Source organism: Hippocampus zosterae, chromosome 4 (genome assembly GCF_025434085.1).
Source record: "Hippocampus zosterae strain Florida chromosome 4, ASM2543408v3, whole genome shotgun sequence".
In the NCBI taxonomy this organism is placed as follows: Eukaryota; Metazoa; Chordata; class Actinopteri; order Syngnathiformes; family Syngnathidae; genus Hippocampus; species Hippocampus zosterae.
Window position 1 is genome coordinate 7,196,342 of NC_067454.1, and position 23,893 is coordinate 7,220,234.

Sequence of the window (23,893 nt, forward strand, 5' to 3'; positions counted from 1 at the left end):
AGTCAAGATGGCGCCCGAGTAGGCAGCCGTCAGCAAGTGCTCTCATGAGCCTTGCTTTTTTTTGTTGTTCTTGTGTTTCTTTTGTCACTTTGTGTTTGTTGTTACGTCGTGTGGACTTGATGTGGACCTTTTTCAGCATTTTTTGGCCACGACATTCATCAAGGAGGAGACTCTGTGCTTGGTGGTTGCGCCTTCTCGGCAGCATGGGTATACCAGCACTGTTTTTGACTGGAGGAATGTCGGCGCCATTTGACTGTCGTTGCTGGACAGTCCCGGGGCGCTTGTGTCTTGCGCCTGTAATGGGCAGCATTTTTCACAGCCCCGCTTTGTTCAGCGGAGAGATCGGTGCTGTTGAACGGTCTGCGGCTGGATGGATGGAGGTCTTGAGGAGCCGACGATGAGAAGAAAGGAGCGTTGGCGCGGAGTGCCGATGCGGATTTGGAGCTGGGAGTCGCGGCTTGGAGTTTGAAGCGGATTATGTGGGACAGGAGAAGTGAACTAATCTCTTTTCGTCAATGGACGCTACAGCTTCGTGTTTGCTTTCAAAACTTTGCTTGTAGCAGACGTGTGCACATTTTCAGCATGATGTCTCTGATCCACTGGTGAAAGGACACTTTGATCCTCTCCTCTTTCATCTATAACTGCTTCAGACAACAAAGTGTATGCAGAAATGTGGTGAAGATTGCACGACTGTCTCTGTCCTATGTGTTGTCTTGTGTTATTTTTGTTATTTTAACTTCAAAATGGCGCCGCGAGAGTGGCTGCCTTTCCAGCAGCTCCTATTTTTTTGTTGTTCTACTTCTTCCTTTCCTAACTTTGCTGCTGTGAATCTGGAATTTCTCCATTGCGAGACTAATAAAGGTTTTCTTAATCTTTTCTTAGCCTGTTGCTGTGCCTTAGTTCCTGACACTGCAGTATCTATCATACTCCACAATCTCCACTTTGATGCACCTCCCTCATTCTTTTGGATGTACAACTAAAAATGACAAAATAAAACATGCCGTGCCTCAGCACTGGATGCCACTATATTTTACTCCACAGTCTCCACTTTGCTGCAGTGGCCAAATCAACAGCGCCTTTGCTTGTTGTAGAGAAACATTGCACTCCATTTTACTCTCCAAATATGACTCTCGTAACGACACATGTTTTCCTCCTTCACGTTACACATCAATGCTTTCTCAGAAGCGGACCCGCTTTCACTGGCAGTCGTCGTCCCTTGGGTGTGTCTGAGCGGCGGTCCCGCCTGTCTGAACGGCAGTCCCGCTTGTCCGAGCATAAAAAGCGATCGGTCGGCTAATTGGCGGCGTGGAGGGGTAGATGGCGCTCGTCGTCATCTTCTTCCATCAAACGGATCGCAGTGGGGCTTTGATCGTCATGTTTTATTCATGTCATTACGACGCTGCCGTCGTCGACGCTGGGTTTGAAGATGAAGCGGCCTGTGTCAATTAAAGCCATCGCACATTTTTGAAGCGCTGCGGCTGCCACAAAAGTCTCTGTCATGTGTAGCGTGATCAAATATTATTTCCTATTATTGTTTACTCCCAAACGGAGGTGCTCCAGTTCGTCGCAGCTCACTTCGAGGCACGACATCACAAGGCAGAACGGCCCAAACTTATCAGAGACTGCTTTCAAAAGCACGCTGCCGAGCCAAAGGCTTTGGAATGTGTGTAATCCTCAAACCGGACTGCTCTGTCATCGTGCTTTCAACTGTGTCGTGCGACACAAAGTGCATTCCTTTTGCTGACTTACTCTGTTAAAACATCTGCAAAATGTCTCACCAGGAATCCATCCGTTTTCTAGAGCGCTCGGCCTCATTAAGATCCTGGGTGAGCTGGAGCTGGGAAAAAATACGGTGTACACCAAGGAGTGGTCATCAGCCCATTGCAAGGCAAATCGAGGCAAAAAAAAAATATTCATCATTAATCTGTTAAATCATACTCTGCTGCTGTTAGTCTGCGAACCAAAATGCTATCGCTATCAAACTCAGCCAGCTAAACTAACAAGACTCATTATGTGCTCATAGTTTTTTGGGAAGGTCTATCCGAGAGGTATTTCAAAGAAGAATTTCCACTTGGTGAACTCACTTCTGTACCGGATAACTCCAGATCGAACCCAGACATTCAACGACAAATACGTAAGAAAAAAACATTTAATATTTGATCGAATTCTCAAAGGTGAAGAAGCAATGACGTTTATTTTTTTTTCCAATGTGACCAAACAATGCGAGTGAGAATCTGAAAGTAAACGGCGAGTGCATTTGATCAGCGGGCTCAAGCCACTGTGCCCCTCAAGAGGATTTACGTGCGCAGACGACATGAAAGCGGTGAATCCTCGAGAGGTTGAAGTTCTTCGTTTAAACTTAAGAAGATTTAGATCAAAAGGTTAGAAAGGGAGGGTAGAAAAAAAATACGCTCACAGGACGGGGGAAGAAAGAAAAAAAAATCCACATAGCCTTCACGGTACTAAGCTGCGCAAGTTCACAGGCGTGTAGGACGCGGGACTCGCTGAGATGAAAGGGGAGAAGACTGTCCGTTCGTTTGCATTCAAACTGACTGAACAAAGTCGAAACGACTGCTTTCTTGCACCAAAAAGCTCTTCCATTGAGAAAAACAATTATTCACATAGGAACTAATGGAAATGAAAAAATGCGTTGCATGCCAAATGACCCTGAAATGCCCAACTTTTTCTCTTCAGGCATGGCTTTTTGATTTTTTAAAAAAATTTTTGTGGAGCTACATACCTACCATTTATTAGGTTTTCAAACCGTCTGAATATTCAACGCGTGCTACTGAGCCAAGGTTGCGCAAAATGTGGCGAGTCATCAATTTTTGTACATATGCATTGATGAAAACTCATAATTTTTACACTTTAGCATGGGCCATCCGTCTCGTATACATGATTCAAATATGGTGGTAGTTGCTTTGTCTTTCAGGGACAGCGGTTACTACAGAGGACAGCTTATCATGTTATCAGTTGACGGGTGGCATGAAAGGGTTAAAAGATCCCACGGAACCCTTTCTTATTAGAACCCTAACTCTATCCCACTCTCACACTTACCTCACACCTTCATTCACCCGAACCTTGACCTTCACCCTCATTCCAAACCTAACTTTCAACGTAACCCGAGTGCTCTCTTAGCCTATCCCAGCGCTTCTCAATTATTTTCTGTCACGCCTCCGTAGAAGGAAAATATTTTGCCTGCGTCCCCCACTCCCAACTTTCTGTCGCCACTGTACGTAGCCTCATTTCTCTATAAAGTTGTTATAAGTACACCTATGCATAACTTTGTGTCATTATTAGCAGACAATAAAATAAAAATGATCAATTTACAATTGATCAGCTATCCCAATAATAAATTTCAATTTGAGCTACTTGGAGAACCTCACACTACTCATTCGAGATTTCACTACCAAAAATGGGAGCTGTTCTTCACCCCCTCCTTTGAGAGTCCAACCACAACCGCAGAAACCTTGAGAACACCAACAGGCCACGAAGAAACAGAGGAGGGGTCACAGGGGGTTTGTTTATTTAAGATTTGTATTTTATAAAGGCAATCATATTTTATGTATGTGTTCTTATTTAGTTATTATCATTTGATCATCTTTAACCCAACTCATCTTATATTTATATGGCACTTTCACAACAGCTGCAGCTGTAACAAAGCGCTTTCAAGAACACAAAACGTAAAACATGGACATGTTTTTTGTTTGATTTGTATGATAAACAGTACGACGCTTGGCTACAGCTCTGTTATTATTTTTTTTTAAGCACTCATGAATTGAGTAACTCTCAACCCTCCCCTTCCCCTAACCGTTAGCTCACCATCAACCTAACTATAAACCTCACCTCACCCTCACGTTCCATGCTCTTTGTTGACATGGCAAAAACATTCCAGGCAGTCCTGGTCCCGCATTTAGGCTCAACAGGCTTTTTTTTTCCCCCATCTGGCGAACGTACAAAGCTCCATCACTGGCACTTTTGGATGGGCCGGCGAGGGGTTCTGGTGCCAAACGAGCTGCGAGCCGTTGTTCTTTTCATCCCCCGTTAAGCCACTTGGCCCGAGGCGGTGGCGTGAACGACACACACAGAAGAAAAGGAGGCCGAGGAGGGACTCTCAACACTTTATCCTCACACCCTCTCTCTCTCTCTCTCTATGTTCAGCATGAATCCTTTGGAGCTCTTCATTTACATGTATGCCAACAGGCCTTTTAATGCATTTAAAACTTGGACGGCGTTCAAAGGGAGCTATAATTCCTCCAGAAACGAGCCTTTTGAAGACTTTATCTTGTTCTTTCTCTTCTGGCTAATCTCGTCGTTCCTCGCCGCGCTCTGCCAATTTTCCTCACCGCCAATTAAGCTTGACATTAGCATAAAACTGTTTTTTTTTGGTCCTTTTTTTTTTTGGTAAGAGTCGCGATGAATACCATTCCCCGGCCAATCCTTAGTTTTTTTTTTTTTTTTTTTTTACAGTTACCTAACAACAATAATAAGGCCAAGGACTTCATTATTAACCTGTCAACATGTTGTTTTTTTTTTGCAAACTAGCGCTCTCCCGTCGGACGCCGTCACCAATTCCAGCTATTAATGCGCCACATGTCGGCGACGGCTTTCACTTCTCCCTAGACGGAAGGAAGAAGAAGAAGAAACAGCAGTGTAATTGCCATGAGGAGCGCTATATGAATCAATTAATTATTGGTAGGGCGCGCAGCAATTAAAAAAAAAATGTTATGAGCTACAAATGTGCAAATGTGACCCAGAGGAGAAATGCACTTGTACTTTTTTCATGTTTTTACATCTATTTTACGCCAACTGCAGATGGGTTTTTGGAACAATATTAAACCAGAATGTAGAGGTTCCAGTTCACCTGCGACCCTAATGAGGACACACACTACGGAGAAATGGTTTTGAATCTTGTATGGGTTTTTCTTTTTCCTTACACATTGCTAAAACATACACGTTAGTTTCATTGAAGACTCCACATGATTCATAGGTGGAAATGTGACAATGAATGCTTGTTTGCGTCTTGCGTTTGCTGACAATCACTTCCGGGTGTCAGCTCGATTCCCTGTAGTGATAAGAGGCTGCCAGAGTCACCGGAAGTCTGTCATTTGCAAACTCAATAATTGTCTTGTAAAGGAATAAGGAAGACTCTCCCGTGTGGAAGCAAATTGACAGAATGTAAACCCCCTACCCTCCGCGCCTGGAAGAAAAAGTGGGCGAGCACGCCATTAGCAGCAAGTCGCTCGCAGTGATCGTCAGCATTAGAAGGCGCTTTCAACTCCCACTGGCTGTCAGCAACTCTGGCAGCTCTTAGGCAGCTTTAGCTTCGACTCGGCGGCTTTACAAGAGAGGCAGCGGTCTGGGGGCCGGTGGAGGAGGGGATGACAAAATCAGTTTCTTGTGCGGTGGATCTGTTAAAAGGGGGTTTGGGATCAAAGACGGCCTAAGTGGGTCAAAATTACCTTGACCATCTGAGAGCAGTCACATTTCCAGACGTGGGGGCGGCGGTCGCGGCGGGTAATCTGCAATGTAGAGAGCAGATAAACATTTCACAAAGAGGATTCCACCCCAAAGTCATTAGATCAAAGCTTTTTTTTTTCTTCACTTGTTTTTCTCTTGCTTCTACACGGATGCCAGTGATTGGAAGTGCAAATACTGTACTTTGCCAGTGTACTCTAATAGAATTTCCAGGTATCACACTGTACTAGAATTTTTGAAATCTGTACTTTTTCCTTCTTGGTTTGTCAAGTTAGGGTTGATACATTTTTCAACCTTTGACCTCATGGTGTGAAAATATATTCACGGAGAGCGTGAGAGTCAATTGCAAGTTATGAAATTGATTGACATTTGTAGGGATGAAACACTGCAAAATGGAACAGCAACAATGATGAAGAAATAGATGATGGGAAGTAAAACACTGACCACTCTGGGCCCTTTTTAAGTATTGGTTGGTGACGTCTGCCACAACAATGGTTCACGATGATAAATTCAGAATCATCTTTATTGGCCAAGTATGTAGAACAGACAAGGAATTTGTCTCCGGTAGAACACACTGCACTAGTATCCTCATAAACAAAGACATGACCAATAAGTATACAGAAGGACATTCCGTAATGTAAGTGAACCGTTGTGCCGTGGTACCAGCCCGTGACAACCGTGAGACAATGTGCGAAGTATCAAGCAGAGCTAAAGTGATCAGCGATAGAATCCATCCATCCATCCATCCATCCATCCATCCATCATTCTACCGCTTATCCGGGGCCGGGTCGCGGGGGCAACAGCTTTAGCAGGGAAGCCCAGACTTCCCTCTCCCTAGCTACTTCTTCCAGCTCTCCCCGGGGGATCCCGAGTCGTTCCCAGGCAAGCTGGGTGACATAGTCTCTCCAGCGTGTCCTTGACCGGAACACCTCACCGGGGAGGCGCTCAGGAGGCATCCGAATCAGATGCCCAAGCCACCTCATCTGACTCCTCTCGATATGGAGAAGCGGCTCGACTCTGAGCCCCTCCCGGATGACCGAGCTTCTCACCTTATCTCTAAGGGAGAGCCCGGACACCCGGCGGAGAAAACTAATTTCAGCCGCTTGTAATTCAGTGGTAGAATACAATACGATAACAGTTTTAACACGTTTTAGCTTCATTCTTTAGAATTCATCTGAGTTCTAATGAACTAACCAACTATTTACTAAAATAAACACACGCCAAATAAAAAGTAAATCTTTTTATATTTGACTACACTGGGGAACAATTTGGAAAAAAAAATATCCATTGAGTTAAATTGTTATGCTGATATAGCTAAAAGTTCGAAATTGCAGTTGCTATTTTTTTTCTAGCACACCAACTTTTTTCTCCACAGCTTGCCAGATGAGCAAAATTCTACTGATTCGCTGGAGTAAACGTATTACAGTTGGACTGATGTACAGGTACGTGGCAACTTATTTGTGCAGTCACAATTGAGGAAGTACACTGAGAGGTGTGTACGGATCCCAATAGGTCAGTACTATCGAAATCTGCAAACAGGAAGCTAGCATAGTAGGCAATTAATTTGCATGCTTATCTCTTTACTTTGTTACCACGGGCACAGCTGATTGGTCATCAATACCAAACTGCGATGATATTACGTTCGCAAGTCAGCCAACATGATCGTGTCAATCGCTCTACAACGTTTGAGTTGGACCTAAGTTGGCCTCTCCATTCTTCCGAAAGTTGCGTTGTTCGTCTCCTAAAAACACCACTGTGGGGCACGCATTGTCCCAAAAGTAATGCGGCCTTTTTCGGTCGGGGGATTGAGGGGGACAAAATGCCTGTCTTTTGGTGAGGCAGAAATAAACCTTGGCAGTTACTCAATGGAAGCTCTTTGTGGGAGCAGGAAGAGTCATAACAGATTACAGTAATGGGGACGGAGACCTGCTGTGAATCATGAACATTGAGGTTTATCATTTCCCATATTAATGGATGAAACCATAATTATATGACAGAATGCGAACCCAAAAGAGTAAAATATAATTTGAAACTAATCTTAAAACAATACAATTTGAAATAGATGGCTTGCTTTTGATTTTGAAAAAAATGCAGCCAGCTGAAGTCATTTGTACATGCCGCGATGACTCTCTTTTACCTTCGTCCACTTCCAAGGTACTATTTAGCTCCTCTCCAACATAATAATAATAATAAATTTTATATTAAAGCGCCTTTCAAGACACCCAAGGACACGTTACAATAACAAAAAACACAAAACAATACGGGTTGAGCAGCAGCAGCCAAACGCGCCAGCGTTCACTCAACCCGGAAGTCATGCCATACTTGTCACTGTCACCATGTGCCACTTATACAAAAGTAAAAATACTTTTCTGGACTTTATAGTACACTGGACGTTTCCCAACAATACAGACATATATTCTTTATGCTCTAAATGATTATATCTCAGTATGTACTGTATGTCTGTACGCAAGGATGTGTCTATGTATGCATACAAAATGTGTGTATGTATACATAAGAATGCTCCTCGTGGCCAGCCAAGGCTTGCAATGAGAAGGAGCGTCACCATTTACCTAAAAAAAATCGTGCCGCAAGAGTGGCTGCCTTTCCAGTAGCTCCTATATTTTGTTGTTCTACTTCTTCCTTTCATAACTTTGCTGCTTTGAATTGGGAATTTCTCCATTGCGAGACTAATAAAACTAATAAATTCTTAATCTTAAAAAACAAGCACCAAAATTCTGTTTAATTCTTTACAATATATTCAGTATATTTAATAAAGTAAAGCCGGAAATCAGACAATATGAGTGCAATTTTTTTCGTCCTACAATGGATTAATGGAATTTCTAAGATGATGGATGAATGGATCGTCATAAATTTAATCAAACACTGTGTGTACCTTCATTTTTAGAGCGTTTGTCTTTTTGCACCATTGCGGGACAATTTCATTGCCCACTATATGCAATGATGATGAAGATTCTAAATCTAAGGCTAAACTCCTAAAACTGAGTCACACTGTATCTTTTTCTCCCTTCCAGCTCCTTTGCATGCCTTTCTTTGCACTCCAATCACGAGCAATGTTTGGGCGAATTTACAAAAATCATCTTTCCGCACTCCATTAGTGTGTGGTGTAATTTGTGCCCTTGCTAATTTGAGCCTGGCCTTGGATGCATGTGTGGCATCCCCCTTTAAAGGCGCCTTTAAAAGCGTTTGAAGCCTGCTGGTCGCCTCGTTTCAAAGCTGCAGCTGTTTTTTCCCCTGCTGGTGTTTGGAGGCTTTAATTGATGTTTATTTTGGCATTTAGGGTACTGATTCTTTCATGCAAATGCCCTATATGCGTCGAGCACTGGGTTAAGGGATTGCTCAGCCTTATAGCATGTGCAGACAAGAGTACTTAAGGAATAATACACAGTTCACGTGTCACGGCAGGCAAGACAATTGCATTGCTCAAAGCAGAATCCAAGGGTACGTTTACACATTAACAACCTTGCCAAATGATTTTTTTTGTTTAACACACGTGTTGTCAGAAAAAAAAATGCAAACGGCTTTTCGTGTACTTTGACGACAGCTTTGGCACCAACTACAAAAAATCATCTAGTGTTACATGCTTTGAATTACCAGATGAATACGTCCATCCATCCATGATCTGAACCGCTTTATCCTCACGAGGGTCGCGAGCGCGCAGGAGCCTAACCCAGATGTTTTCGGGCCGTAGGCGGGGGGTATGCTTGAACTGGTTGCCAGCCAATCACAGCAGATAAATATGTAAAGAGATACAACATAGGAAACACGTGCACTTGGCACAGGAAAGACTAGAGAGATCTGTGGAGATGAATCAGTACAAGTGTCGTGTTTTCTCGCTTACACCAAGTTGTGGGTGGACAAGCCGACACGGACAAAGTCAACATTCCAATGTTTTCGACTTTGGATATAGTATCCGAAGTCACTTTCACCGTAATGCAATCATTTTCAGACTTTTTTGTGTGTGTACCACTATTCTGTAGAAGCTCCACAATAATAATAATTCATTCATTCATCTTCCGAGCCGTTTGATCCTCACTAGGGTCGCGGGGGTGCTGGAGCCTATCCCTGCTGTCTTTGGGCAGTAGGCGGGGGACACCCTGAATCGGTTGCCAGCCAATCGCAGGGCACACAGAAACGAACAACCAGTCGCACTCACACTCACACCTAGGGACAATTTAGAGTGTTCATTCAGCCTGCTACGCATGTCTTTGGAATGCGGGAGGAAACCGGAGCACCCGGAGAAAACCCACGCAGACCCGGGGAGAACATGCAAACTCCACACAGGGAGGCCGGAGCTGGAATCAAACCCGGTACCTCTGCACTGTGAAGCCGATGTGCTAACCACTGGACTACCGGGCTGCCCCAATAATAATAATAATACATTTTATTTATAAGCAATGTGGACTGAGTTGATACCAGAGATGACGTTAACCCGACACCTGGACAGAAACGCTCGCATTCATGCAATATCCTGCTTCACTGGGTTCCGTGTAAAAGGCGGGAAAAAAAAGCATTCAACTCTACGTCTACACTACTGTGACGTATCTGATATGACAATTTTACTGGATCGGTGTGCAAAAGAGGCTACATGTCACTCTATCAGCTGAGAGGAGGTGTGGTGGGGGCGCTCTTGTATGGGGGTCGTAGGGTTTTGATCATTGTCACCACATTGTTGTCATGGAGGTCTTCCACTGCTCCTCACCATTTTCCCACCAGTCCTGTTAGCCGAGCGATGGGCTGAGCTATAATTGGGAGCAGATGAGGAGGCCCCTTCGTGCCTCGATGCTGATGTCAGCCCGGCTGAGGGAAACACATGGAGGGGCAGGGGGCTAGGAGACAATGAGCGAGGGAGGGTGCACGTGTCAGTTTTTCTGTTTGCAGGTGAAGCCATGGAGAATTCTTGAAAAGGCTAGAATGGTCCTCCACCAAGGCTGGAGTGTGTGGCCCCGCTGAATTGCGACCTCTCGATCTCGCATGTGAGCATCATCTTCATGTTCCAAGAGGTGATGGTTTTTTTATTTGTTGAAAATTTCTTGGCGAAAAAAACCCAAAACAGTTTGTGAATGTAAAACTTTAAAACCATTTAAGAATGGGTTTCTGAAATAGCTAAAAGAAAATAAATATTTAAAATCTTTCAAAGACCTTAATCAAAGCTATGGGGGTGGGGGGGCGTACGATTTTAACCTGTATTTAAAAGCATTTACACTTGGGCTGACTTCACTTTACATTAATGGGATGTCGAAGTTTCAGACATCCCATAAATGGAGATTATGGCAAAAATGGGCATATGTGTTTTTCACAGGACAGCGACGAAAAACATCATGCGTCATTTTGTGATTAGCTTGTGTGAACTCAATTCTTTCACTTCTACAAAGTGAATAAATTGTCTCATGTGTGTATTAATGGTGTGTTACATATACTTTCTAATGCGCCTGATTCAGGATGACATCACCATTGACCTTCCGGAGCCCAACCCCCACATTTGTGGCCCCGACCTGCCTCCCTTGTCTGTGGGAACACCAGTTCATTACGTGGAGATGAATTGCCTTATTGTGAAATGCTCTGGCGAAGTTGGTGCTGGACATTGGGGGGAATCATTCGGTGACCCAACTTCAGGGGTCAGTACACCCTCTGTTTGGAAAACATCTCACGTAACGCATCGCTGGGCTGACTGGGCGGCTAACCCCCTCCTCTGAGTCGAGGGCCCACTTGCAGCCACGCCACCGTGATGAGGGACTGCACTGATGGGTTTGCAGCACACTAACGCAAAACATAATGCACGTTTGATTTTGATTGGATATACTCAATGATCATATGACACCCCCCCACCACCACCCTACCCCAACAATGAAAGAACATTGTTGATGGTCATTTACAAATCAGGAATTGTTTTGATACCTGTGCCTCTAAAAGATGGAGCCTGGTGGGGTGTAATGTATGCGAGTGTATGTGTGAGATTCTGGATGTGAGCTGTGGCTGACAGAAGCTCCTAATTGAGTGTGCTCATTGTTCTTTGTGTTTTAGAGTACACCCGGAATTCAATAAATGGGCCGATTGTGCACCAGGTTCTTCGGCTCTCGTTTCCGACATTATATTACGTAAGTATACTTTCAAAAAACAATTATCTAAAATAGGCGGCCCGGTAGTCCAGTGGTTAGCACGTCGGCTTCACAGTGCAGAGGTACCGGGTTCGATTCCAGCTCCGGCCTCCCTGTGTGGAGTTTGCATGTTCTCCCCGGGCCTGCGTGGGTTTTCTCCGGGTGCTCCGGTTTCCTCCCACATTCCAAAAATATGCATGGCAGGCTGATTGAACACTCTAAATTGTCCCTAGGTGTGAGTGTGAGTGCGAATGGTTGTTCGTCTCTGTGTGCCCTGCGATTGGCTGGCAACCGATTCAGGGTGTCCCCCGCCTACTGCCCGGAGACAGCTGGGATAGGCTCCAGCACCCCCCGCGACCCTAGTGAGGATAAAGCGGTTAGGAAGATGAATGAATGAATGAATGAATTATCTAAAATTTGGAAACACAGTGGAGACGGAAACTATGAACTCCTAAATAAAACAAAAGTACATTTGCTGCATTTAAATTTTAATGAACTTTACACTTATGCTGCTGAAGAGGAAAAAACGTTCATTGTCTTTTCAGTTGAGCCTCCCACAATGGCCTCCTGATCAGTAGTCGCAGGGTTGGGGCATGCAGATGCCACGGTGATGTCCCGGGTAAACGAGGTCATCATTAACACCCAGATCCCCTCAAATCCAATAGGCTACCAGTCCCTCCCCACCGCACCAGTGGGTCACTCATCCAGACGAAGGTTTATTTAGCTAAGCTCCGAGATGAAGGGACTGCCGTGGAATTCATTGCTGGCCGTTAACAGCCTTTGATATTGCGTTCTCCGCAACCCAGTCGCAGAGGCACCTCGGTCGGATTGCAGCCGCTGTCGGATCACGCATTTCCACAGCTCGCGTGTTGACACGGCTTTCCTGAAAATCTAATCATTGGCTTGATGTTCAGGTTACATGTAAACACATTAGTTCAAGCAAAATGGGGCCAGATCACATTTCTCATGAGGGTTGAGCTGAGACACCTGGATAATGCAGTGGAAGTAGACTCCCAAGAAGTTGGTCGACCGGCATGCTCACTTGGTACGAGACACTTTCCAAAAACAGATTCATGCATGGTACAAAGCTTCGATACATACAACATATTGGAACAATATTTTAAAAATTGGGGTTTGACCTGAAAAGAAGAGTATAAGGGGTCCACGTTTCGTTCCTACAGCAGCAGAGTAATCCAAATTTGTCAGACGCGCCAATCTATTTCCACCCAATGCTAACATAGTACTAACGACATAATTATTTGTCAATATTTGTAACCGAAAAGGAACAGAATATTTGTTCACCCACGCTTGCGTCGGTTCTGGTACTGAAGCCTCCTGCCACATTCCAATGACATGTATGTTAGGTTCATTAATTATTGGTGTGAGCATGAATGCTTGTTTGTCTTTGTGTGCACTGCAATTGACTCACCGATCCACAACGTTTTGCATGTTGATACATTCTCTGAATTGATACCTTCAAAAAGCAGCAAGTGTCCTTTTCAAGCTTTTTCGTTTGTTGCTAAATGTTGTTGCAGCCAAGCTCCAGCGCGCAGAAAGACGGCTTGCCTCTAGCGGCGCTGTATAAGACTTGAAATAATTCCACCACAACAAAAAAAACAACATTTGTGTGTCGGTTCCTTGCCGGCCCGCAGAATTGTGACTGTGGCTGCTTGGCAACAACAACAACAACAACAACAACAACAAAAAAATTTCTTCAGCCGCTGTGAAGTGCCTCTTACAATGAACAAATAAATAATAAAGCACATGTTTCCTTTTACGGCACTCTTTTTGGCGCAAGCAGAGAGTCGGCCTTGAAGAATAAGACATTAATAACACAACAAAGATGTTGGCAGCGTCACTTTTCTTCCTCCAGCTGGCTTCTCTGGCTCAGCAACCACTGGAGAAGTTTTTTTTCCCCCCAACATTGTTCTAGCTCCCCCAGGGTGAAAATATAGCTATGTATGAAGATCCTACACATGCGTGTGTATAGTATATGAATAGGACCGACTTTGTACTATTCATTCTGTAGCCTCTTTTGCGCTGCTTATGAAAGCTATGAATGTTTTATAAATATATATAGATATATATATTCCATTTAGATATGCAGCGCCCCCTTGACTTAAGGTTTTCATTCATTTCATGACCAAACTTATATTTAATATCAATTTTCCTCATAGAAATGCCAATTCGTTCCAGACACCCAAAGAAAATGCCTTTCAGGGGCGTGGCCTCATAAATGACATCAGAACCTACCGTCAATCGGGTTGGCTGTTTACCGTGCGCTTTGTATAGTTACTTTCGGATCCATGCTTTTTGCGTGTGTTTTCATTTTGTCGTTAGTGTGTTTTGATTTATGACCAAAAGTGCATCTGTAACTTTAGATTTTTTTTTGTTTGTTTTCACACGAGGTTACCAAAATAGGGAGCTGTAGCTTAGGGTTCCACATAAATAATTTGCAATAAATAATGTTCTATCATTTTTAAAAACTGTATACCTACATACTCATGTGAAATTGTATCGGTGATGCAGGGCGACCTGGTGCTCGCTTTGTCAAAACTCCCAAGTTCCACCCTGGGTCGTCATGGTAGTGAAACCTCTTTTTGGAAATGGCCCTGCTGTAGGCAACATTGGGATGAGGAATGGTTCACTTGCATGAGACAGGATCACATCTCTCAAAATGGGTGAATTTCAATGAGGCAATTATAATGGTAGATGATGTAAAGTGTAAAATAAATCTCGATCTTTGGCGGGAGTTTGACAAAAGCATGCCATACACATTTTGTTCAAACATCTGGGAACTGTTTTAATTGGGAAGAAAAAAACTCCACCATCATAATCTGTTTCTGTCGCCACGCCGCATGTGTCAAGTCCCTCTTGGCTATTATGTCGGTGGGCCTTGGATGTCCACCCAGGATGGGGTGTGAATTTTGCTATGAAGATAATGGCAAGTTTTTTTTCCCCCTTCTTCTTTTTAACCCTTCGCTCCAGTGAGAGTCTCTTTGAAGCTGCTCTGTCCTGGTGGCTGCTCTTATCTCAGGAAGCCATTAGTTGATCTCCCTTTCTTTTCTTTCAATAGAGTCAGCTTTTATGGCCAGGCATCCTTTTTCGAGAGCTTCTCCTTGCCCTCGCCAATCCCCTCCCCGTTCTGCCTTCTGTATCCTCACCCCTGCAACACATGACAGCCTGTGTAATTAATGAGCATCATAAACCCTCTCTTTTCTATTAGCTCACCATTAGTAAACCTGGCAAGCCTGTCATTTTGGACAAAAACACACAGCTCCTTCATTTGATCCCCACATCAAAGGGGGAACCCCACTGTTTTGGGCTGAATACACTAATTGTGTCCTCGTTCAGGATGGGCCGACAATCCCCCCCACCCGCCGCTTCAAAAAGCCAGCCAGTACCGAAAGAAAATACTAGCCAAGTATCGATTCTATCAGCCTATATTTGCGGAGTACCAACCAGCAGTAGTGGGAAGTACCAATAATTCGGTACTGTACTTAAATATAATTTTCAGGACTCATTAATTTAATACCTCACTTTTTTTTTCTTCTCGCCTATACAGTATTTCAAAGCAACGGCACGTTGGTCGACTGGTTAGCACGTCACCCTCACAGTGCACCAGTGCATGCGTGGGTATTCTCCGGGTACTCCGGTTTCCTCCCTCATTCCAAAAACATGTGTGGCAGGTTAATATTTAGAAACAATGGTCTTTAAACATCATCCAACAAGTACCATGAGTTTTTTCGTTGTGATTTGAACACTATACTGCTGAAAGAGGGAACCTACTGTATTTTTCAACTTATCAGAATGGGTGTTTATATATAACTAGCTGGTTCGCCGCCCTCCGGGCGGCTCATCAGCTAGTTCCTGTGGAAGGCTGGTAAGGTGGTGGTTCGCCGCCCTCCGGGCGGCTCATCAGCTAGTTCCTGCGGAAGGCTGGTAAGGTGGTCCTTCGGCCCACAAAAGTGTTGTTGCTTGGTTCAACTTTTTGTTCATCTTCATTGCTTATCGCGAAAATAAAGAGATGTTTAGCTCTACTAAATAACTAACAATTTCATTGCAATGCTTGTGGGTAGACAACATTTTTTCGCTAAGATGCCCGCGCGATCGTAGTGAGCCACTGCCTGAGCGGCGCGCAGTGGCGGCGCGCAGTGGCGGCGCGCAGTGGCGGCGCGCAGCGGCGCGGTGAAGTAGGTACGTTTTGAAAAGGGACAGACGGAAGGACAGACCGCGTGCGGGACGACGCGCAATATATATATAGATTGGCTGTACAAATTTATTTTCGTATTTGTACCAAAGTGCAACTCAGAGTCTCCAAGTAAAGGAATTGAATCTTTCGCATGATTAAAAAAAAAAAGTAATTTATACTCGTACTGTATTAAATGTTAATTATTAAAATGCAGAGTAAGAGTACTTTTTCCACTTCTGCCAACCACCGTGTTTCATTTTGCATAATGGCACTAATCGGGCCTGGTTGGGCGTTTTATTCCCCAAATTAAAAACCTATAAATACAGTGAGATGTAAGGATTAAGCCCATTTCATGCTCAGTTTTAAAAAGCTACGTTATTAATGATGCGATTTGGTGGCTAATCCCTTTCACAAGTTTTTTTTGGGGTGGGGGTTTGTATACTTTTTGATGTCTGCATAAATCAAAAGCCTCTCACCACCTTCACTGTCCTTTGCTACGGCTTAACGATTTCTCTCCTAACCACGACAAAACAAATTAAGGCCATAACTAGCTTTAAGGAGCTTTCTCTAACTCTTTGAACTGCAAATGACGTTCCTGAATAGTCACTGGATGAATAGCATACATAAAAATACAGTCAAACCCCTAATATTGAACACAATTTGACAGTTTTCCGCAATAATTTTTGGCCTGGCCGCTTTCGAGCCTGTCTTGGTGGGATGTATTTCAGCCATGTGAGGCTTTAAGAGGTTTTAGCTTCTTGGCTCAAACATGTAGCTACAGTATATATAATTATAAGAAAGACACTCGAGGAAATAGCATCCGTTTTGGTCACAGTCGTATTTGATGCCCAAACTTTCATGTATTTTCTCCGGCTTCCTCACACATTCCATAAAAATTTATGTTACGTTCACTGTAGACTCTAATTTGTCCATAGGTGTGAATGTAAGTCTGAATACTTGTTTGTCTATACTGTGTATGTGCACTGTGATTGGCTGGCTTCAGTCCGCCATAAAAATACGCCGCTTCTCTCATAAATGCCGCCCTTTCATTCCAGGTCTTAGAACGGCGTCTGCCCACACCGCCCCGATCTCACTTGGCCTGGCCTGGCCTATGTTGCGTCTCCATCACAACAGTCGCCCATCATTTGGGGCGGGATCAACAGAATTGCACACTCGCAGTATGCACAAGTATGGAACCTGATTTTGCTTTTGAATTGCCGTTGCATTCAGAAAAAAGATTCATTATTCAATTGAATGAGAATGCGAGTGAGCCTCAACTGTCAAAATATCTCCTGTTTATGCCTTCAATTTAGACCACTTTTTTCCATAGCAACCTGTGTGTTCCTTCACTGACACCGTGCAGTGTGCGCATCGCTGATAGAAATGCGAACATCTGCCAGCCACTCACATGACAGTGACATCATGGCCTGCATTTTGGAACCATCATCCAAGAGATTCTGAAGGGCGGTTTCATTGTAACCTCACGCCGTAAAAAATTGTAAAGGAATTGTAAAGTACGGTAACCTCAAAGGGTGGAACCATGCTGTTTCGGGGAAGAACCACTACAATTGAAAAAGGCCCAAAAAGTCAGCTGCAATATGTTCCAGCTGCCCTGTGTCTCCGAGGAAAAGCCTATAAAATGGATGGATAGATGGTTGGACGATGGATCGATGACGGTAAATAATGGTTAAGTATAATTTATCCCACCAGTTGCTTTAGTAATTGTAGCGTGTTATTAGCCAACTCTGCACCTACTCAAATTTGACTCAATTGTGAAATGTTTATGACATCGAAAATAAAATGTGAAAAATATACCGATATGGGAATACCCCTAAATCTGTGCTGTTGTCACCACTCACCACTTCCTGGCAAGCAGAATGACCCACGCGCGCCAGGCGAGCTTTTCCCTCCCATGTGGACCGTCCGCCTGACACGCCACACGCTGGGTTGACACAATGGAGCTTGGAGTCAGGAACCGACACTGTACTCCAGTTCCGATTGTCTTTTTTTTTTTTTACATGTTTTGTTTCCGTGGATAAAAGCGACATGTTGGAGCTTTTTAAGGGCCCGGCAGCTGCTCTCCCCTGCCCCACTTCCTCTCTCCATCCATCAGCCTTCTAGGTTGTCATATGGACAAACTATGGGGTAGGTGGTTTTAAACAGCGGCTCCAATATAGTGCCCTGTTTTAAAATTTTTGACTGACCAGCATCCAATCCTCCACCCCCGGCAAAATGTTAGCTTCCCCATCACTTTAATAAAGGGTTGTTGTCTCATCAGCCCATAAAAATCCTAGAATGTTTGAGGCTTGTTTCTTTGTTTTCATGTTGGTTTGACCTGTAGTGAACCTGTAGTCTTCGAAGGCAAAATTCAAATCTGAAACTGAGCCAAGACATTCAGTGTTATTTATTATTTGAATAATATACCATATTCTTGAACCGTGTCTTCAATCCAGCCTTAGTTATCCCCAGAATCTGGCATTCAGAGAATACCCCTAAAAGTCCCATGAATTCAGAGTAATGATTAGTGCCCCAGCATCAGTTCAGTCTTTCAAATAATGGCCTCAAAATCATGACGTGCCATGTCGAAAAATGGCTTCCGGCAATAACGGGGATTCATTGTAACGGGAGTCTTTGGGCTTCAAAGATGAATATCGAGGGCCGCAAAGCCACTCCTCCATTGGCCCTCTTTCACAGGACAGGAAGTGTGTCACATGAACATGCCCTTTTCCCACAATATTCGGGACCATTCCTGGAATAACAACTTCTCATCTGTATGTCTGGTTCAAAGGGCAGCCTGGTTCCTCTCGGTTTAACATGTGATGATAGAGTCAGGATGTGGGAAAACATTGAGTGGCACCCCCCGGGAGGGCAACATGTGGCCCAGTCTTTTATCTCGTGTGAACTAGCTTGAATGAAAACTGTTGCCATTGAGTTTGGCATCACACACTTTTTGGTGGGTCCGTGTGTGTGTGTGTGTGTGTGTGATTCTGAGGTAACTTGGCAAAAATATCAAACTCCTTGTTGGGTTATTGTTTGCAATCGTGCAATTACATACAATAGAATGAAGGCAAACAACCAGCTGCCCATTGATTGTTTCGACAGAGTTGTTACTACTCGTCATGTCATGTAGAGCCAATATGTTGAGAGAAACACTTAAAAGATAAGAATAACTGATTGAAGGTTGAAATTCTGACACCCTAAAAGTTTTGGAAGGTGTTTTGTTGGCATGTTTTCTGTTTTTAAATGTTAGCTAGGCTAACAGTTCGAACAACTGTACAATATTATCTCAGATAACAGTCAAGGACAGCTGGTTTTATTTTGAATCATTGGTTTTACAAGTGGACAAATATTATGTTAGCTAGGCTAAGCTAGCTAGATAGGTGAGAATGATCAATCCACCATGTTTTTCACTGTAAAGACATCGTTTTAGACTTAAAACATGAAGATACCTCATTTTAAACTTGTTCTAACTGTAAAGACAAAATGTTTGACACAAAACTCATTAAGATTTGAAAATGTACTTTTAACTACATGACAGGATTTGCCAAAAATGTCAGTCTATCAAACTGTACTTACACCATTTTATCTTGTCAAATGGTAGCACAAAGAGAAATCATCTGGATCCAGACTTTTTAAGTAGTCCATACAACTACTTCATATGATAATATTTCGTACAACCACTTGATGAAATAAAATGTACTAAATTCAACAGCAATTCTTTTCAGTGTATGGTTGGAAGAGACACTTCCACTTTAGTACAACGCACTAAGAATTGTAAAAAAAATCATTGGATGGGTTTCAGAGAAAATTATTATTTTTTGTGTCAGAAAAAAAGCCTCTTGGCGAATTGGTGTTTTTGTGTAATCTCGGCTGTCGAAATTTTGATTTGAAAAAAAAAACACCTTAAAATTTCTCAGCATATCTCTTCAATCCCTTCATTTCATCTTCTACCCCTTCTCCAACTGGTTGCCAAGTTGCAGTTAAAAATATCCATCAATAACCTTATATGGGCTGAAATGTTAATGAATTCTCTAAGTCAATCTGCCAAAATTACTCTGATGGTTCCGAAGGCATCGCTTGCCCTAAAAACTTTGACTCTAAGTTACATTATATGTGAGAAGAACAGTGTGGCCAGTATACTATGTCGAAAAGGTCATGCATGTACACTAGTAATCAATTGTTTCTTTAATGAATGTATTGGTTATGGAGGATTTTAGAGGCTTCTGATGTGCCCATTCCATGTTTTACAAAAAATTCCACAAAGATGGTGGCCACGAGTCACAAAGCTACAATGAGTGGACAGGTTGATTTATTTCCTTCTTCTTAGCTGTATAGATAACAAATTAGCCACAGATAAGACACAAAACAGAAGAATCATGTATTTTAATTTGAAATGTACTTCTACTGGTGGAGGAATTATGATGTTATTAAAAGCATAAGCTGGGTTAGCATTTATTTTGATCCAACGACTATGATACCGACTGTAGAGACAATACTGTAGAGACTTATGGCGTACCGATAAGCTGTATTTTAGTTGTAAAGATGGGACTTTTACACAGAAATTGAAAGATACGTCTTGTGTTGTTTTGAGTGCTCTATAAATAGAGGTAAATCGAGGCATTCCTTGAGGTTGAACAGTTCATCTATTATTTCAAAGTCGTAGAAGCCACTCAATTCATGTTTCATTTGCGATGTAAAGTCTGGGATTTATCAGATGTGACAGGAAACACTGTGTAAATGTGAAAAATGGATGAAGAATATTATGTGACGCAGCCTTGTTCCACTTTTACTGAGTGAAATAAATAATAACACCTGCTATTTAGACGCCATCTGACAGAAATGGGACAAGAAGCATCAATGTCATATTTTTGTCACGAGATGTCTGTCCGTCCATCATATTATGCCTCTGCTGCCTCCATGGCGTCTGTCTTTCATTATATATTTGACGACTTCAAAAGAACATCTCGCCTTCTTTCATCTGCTGCCTCAGTCCCCCCCACCCCCGGAAAAAGAAGGAAAAAAAAAACAAAACACCGTAGATTTTCCAAAAAGAGCTTTTCATGTCAAAGAGCAGATGTGCACTGACCACAGGGCCTCCCCGTGACACCCCTCTCATCCCCTGGGAGCCTGGCCTTTAATGTTAACTGCTTTATGAGTAACCACTCAAACAGCTTTTTTTCCTCTTGGGGATTTTAAAATTACAATCTCGATAAGATGAACTATCCATCCATCCACTTTCTGTCTTGCTTATCGTGTCCAGGGCAACCGTCAATCTAAGGGTGCATACATTCATGTTTCTGAATGGAAATGGAGCCATTTCTGCCTGCACTCAAGTGGACCACTACCTGATCAGTGACTCTTCAAGTAAATTACAATTATCCATCCATTCATTTTCTATACCACTTGAGCCAATCCCAATTGAGGCGTGCTGCATACGGGTCTGGTCGCTGGCCAATCACAGGGTGCATGTAGACAAACAAGCACCCACATTGACATTCACACATTTTAGTGCAGGGGTCACCGACATTGGGCCCACATTTACTGGCTCTCCCCCAAGGACCAAATGAGTAGCTGTTCTACTGTTTTAAAAATAGTACCGTTCGTCAGTGTTCGTGGCTATAGTGAAGAATGGGACATTCTGATTTCTTAGAAATGTTGTATAAGTGATCATTTGCAAATATTAACGCAGTAGAGATTCATAGAAATATAGTGTTGATTGTTGATATTTATTTCTGATTGAGGTAAATCCAATCACCCATTCACCAAACCACTTATACCCATGAGGGTCGTGGGCGTGCTGGCGCCTATCCCAGCTGTCTTCGGGCAGTATGCAGGGTACACACTAAACTGGTTATCAGCCAATCGCAGCCTGGATAAATCATTGTTGATAGTTATTGTGACGCAGTTAGTGTCTTTGAGTAGATGAATATAAATAATTATCAATATTTTATCATTAAAGATAATTTGAGCAATTTGTTTTTGAAATGTGTGTATCAAACTGGTAGGCCTTTTGACTTAATCAGTATCCTTTGAGTTTTAAAAAGGTTGGTATCCTTGATTTAGTGTCACATAATATGCATCTTTTTGGAATGTGGGGAGGGGGGGAAGCCAAATATTCAGAGAAAAACCCCGCAAATATGTGGAGAACTTGCAAACTCCAAACAGGAAGGCTGGAGCTGATATTCAAAACTAGAGCTCATAACTGTGAGGCAGATGTGCAAACCGCTAGAAATTAAATGAAATTTGTAAGGAAAGAGAAAATAAGGATGATCTGATTAATTCTCTTCACATCGGCCGATATTATATTATGTCGGACTACAGTTTACAAAATTGTTTTAATTTAAGGTTTAATGATGGTATAAGACCAATAGGCATGTATAGACAAAAGGTGAATACAGTATTCAACGCGAGTACAAAAACGGACGGTATTTTATTGTGAAAGTCTCTCTACTCATCGTTTGTCTCCAAAAGACGGATTTAATTGTATTTTATTTTGATAGCGTCTAAGCGGATGTTGACTGTTGTACTACTCGCATCAAGCGAACCACCAGACCCTACAACAACCTCAGACGTTTCATTGCTCACCAGGCGTGCACGCGTCCGTGAGTGTGCTCCCACCACTTTCCTCTTCTCCGCGGACTCATTTCGGATATCTCCCGCTCTCTTCACCCACCCCTTTCACGTTACTTTTCGGACTATATTACTCGTCTGATGGTGTCCACCGATGCCGAGAGATGGGGAAACTACACTCGAAACATGGTGAGGCTTTTTTTGTGATATTGAAACTCTCGTAGTTGTGGTACTTGAGTGTTCATTGTCTTTCGTTCTTTTTTTTCCCGGTTTCCATCCACTACAAGCCGCTATTTGTAAAGCGAGAGAGAGCCCCGAAGGTAAGCAGCATGGTTTTAGGGAACATTTGGATTACTTTGTGGAGAGAGGAAGGGATCTTGCTTGTGTGAACATGTGCACGGACGAGTTCCCACTGTACCACAATATGAAATACACAATATTAAAGCTGGCTTCTGTTTCAGGCGACAGCTTTGTCGTTAATGCCTGTTTGGCTCGGAAGGGACTGGACGACTGGCTGGTAAAGCAGCAGGACTGTCATCTCAAGACCAAGTGCGCGTTGACCACCCGGGTGAGTCTACCGAGGGTCCCCGGAACCTCCACTAAATCCCCCGCCTCCCAGCCGTCTCATTCTCGCCCTGCCTTCTGTTGTGCACTAACGCTCCTTTTTGTAGATCCCTTCACTTTTTGAATCCTCACTGGACATAAATGAGGGCCGCATGTGATTTCACAAGCCATCGGTCGTACAGCTGAAAAGACGAGCGCCGCGTCCAAAATGTTGCTATTGCGCCAGATTGATGACACTTTCAATGAATAATGAAGCCACGTGCTTGTCCACTAGCAGCACGACGCCAAACGCCACATTACCGGATTCATTGACACGTTATAAGAGTGAAGTACCGGCGAAATGAAGAATGCAATGTATTTTGACGGGCATCGAGTGCAAGACTGCACTTAGAATAATTTTTTTCTCATTTTTTAATTGAATAAAACTTTAATCTCATTGACAGCATTGAGGCGAATGGAGTTGCGTGAACGTTTAAAAAATTCTGTTTTTTTAAAAATTTTAAATAAGGCTTTGCGCTTTCCAAAATCTAACAATTACAGAATACCTTCTAGGAACTATCCAATGAATTAGAGCTGGCATGAGTTACTGTACTATACTCCATCCAAATTGATTAATTCCAATTAGTCCCTAAACTCGTTCATTGATCCTGAAAGGTTTACTTTTATTAGATTATTACACTTATTTCTATGTTTGTCACACTCATTTTCTGTTTGTTTCTGTTGTTCTTTATTATTTTCTGTGTCTTCTTATAAATATTTATTGTTCCCTGGCCTTGCTTGGAAAAGAGACCTTGATCTCAATAAGGGGGCCTCGTAAAAAAAAAAGTTGAGAAAAATATGCTTAAAGCAATAACAACAGATGGAAATAATCAAGAAAATTGGAGATGCCTGCTTTTTAACAGTACTGTAACTTACTGAGGACTTAGTCTAATGTATTACTCCTGTCATGTTGCTAAAGAAGAGCTTGAAAATA

The 23,893-nt window shown here is 43.0% G+C and overlaps 1 protein-coding gene and 2 long non-coding RNA genes across 3 annotated transcripts in view; 2 read left to right on the forward strand and 1 right to left on the reverse strand.

Annotated features, from left to right (window-relative positions):
• LOC127600085 (uncharacterized) overlaps positions 1 to 11,554 on the forward strand; it is a 20,389-nt gene extending 8,835 nt beyond the window's left edge. The window contains exons 2-3 of the long non-coding RNA XR_007962264.1: positions 10,378 to 10,499; positions 10,938 to 11,554. This is a non-coding gene — a long non-coding RNA (uncharacterized LOC127600085). The remainder of the gene's footprint in view (positions 1 to 10,377; positions 10,500 to 10,937) is intronic.
• LOC127600079 (uncharacterized) overlaps positions 1 to 23,893 on the reverse strand; it is a 183,639-nt gene that overhangs the window by 102,149 nt on the left and 57,597 nt on the right. The window lies entirely within an intron of this gene.
• The window catches only part of nkd1 (NKD inhibitor of WNT signaling pathway 1), a 34,502-nt gene continuing 32,936 nt past the window's right edge, over positions 22,328 to 23,893 (forward strand). The window contains exons 1-3 of the mRNA XM_052064373.1: positions 22,328 to 22,545; positions 22,644 to 22,676; positions 22,818 to 22,924. Coding sequence (XP_051920333.1) covers positions 22,521 to 22,545; positions 22,644 to 22,676; positions 22,818 to 22,924 — 165 coding nt within the window. The 5' untranslated portion in view covers positions 22,328 to 22,520. The remainder of the gene's footprint in view (positions 22,546 to 22,643; positions 22,677 to 22,817; positions 22,925 to 23,893) is intronic.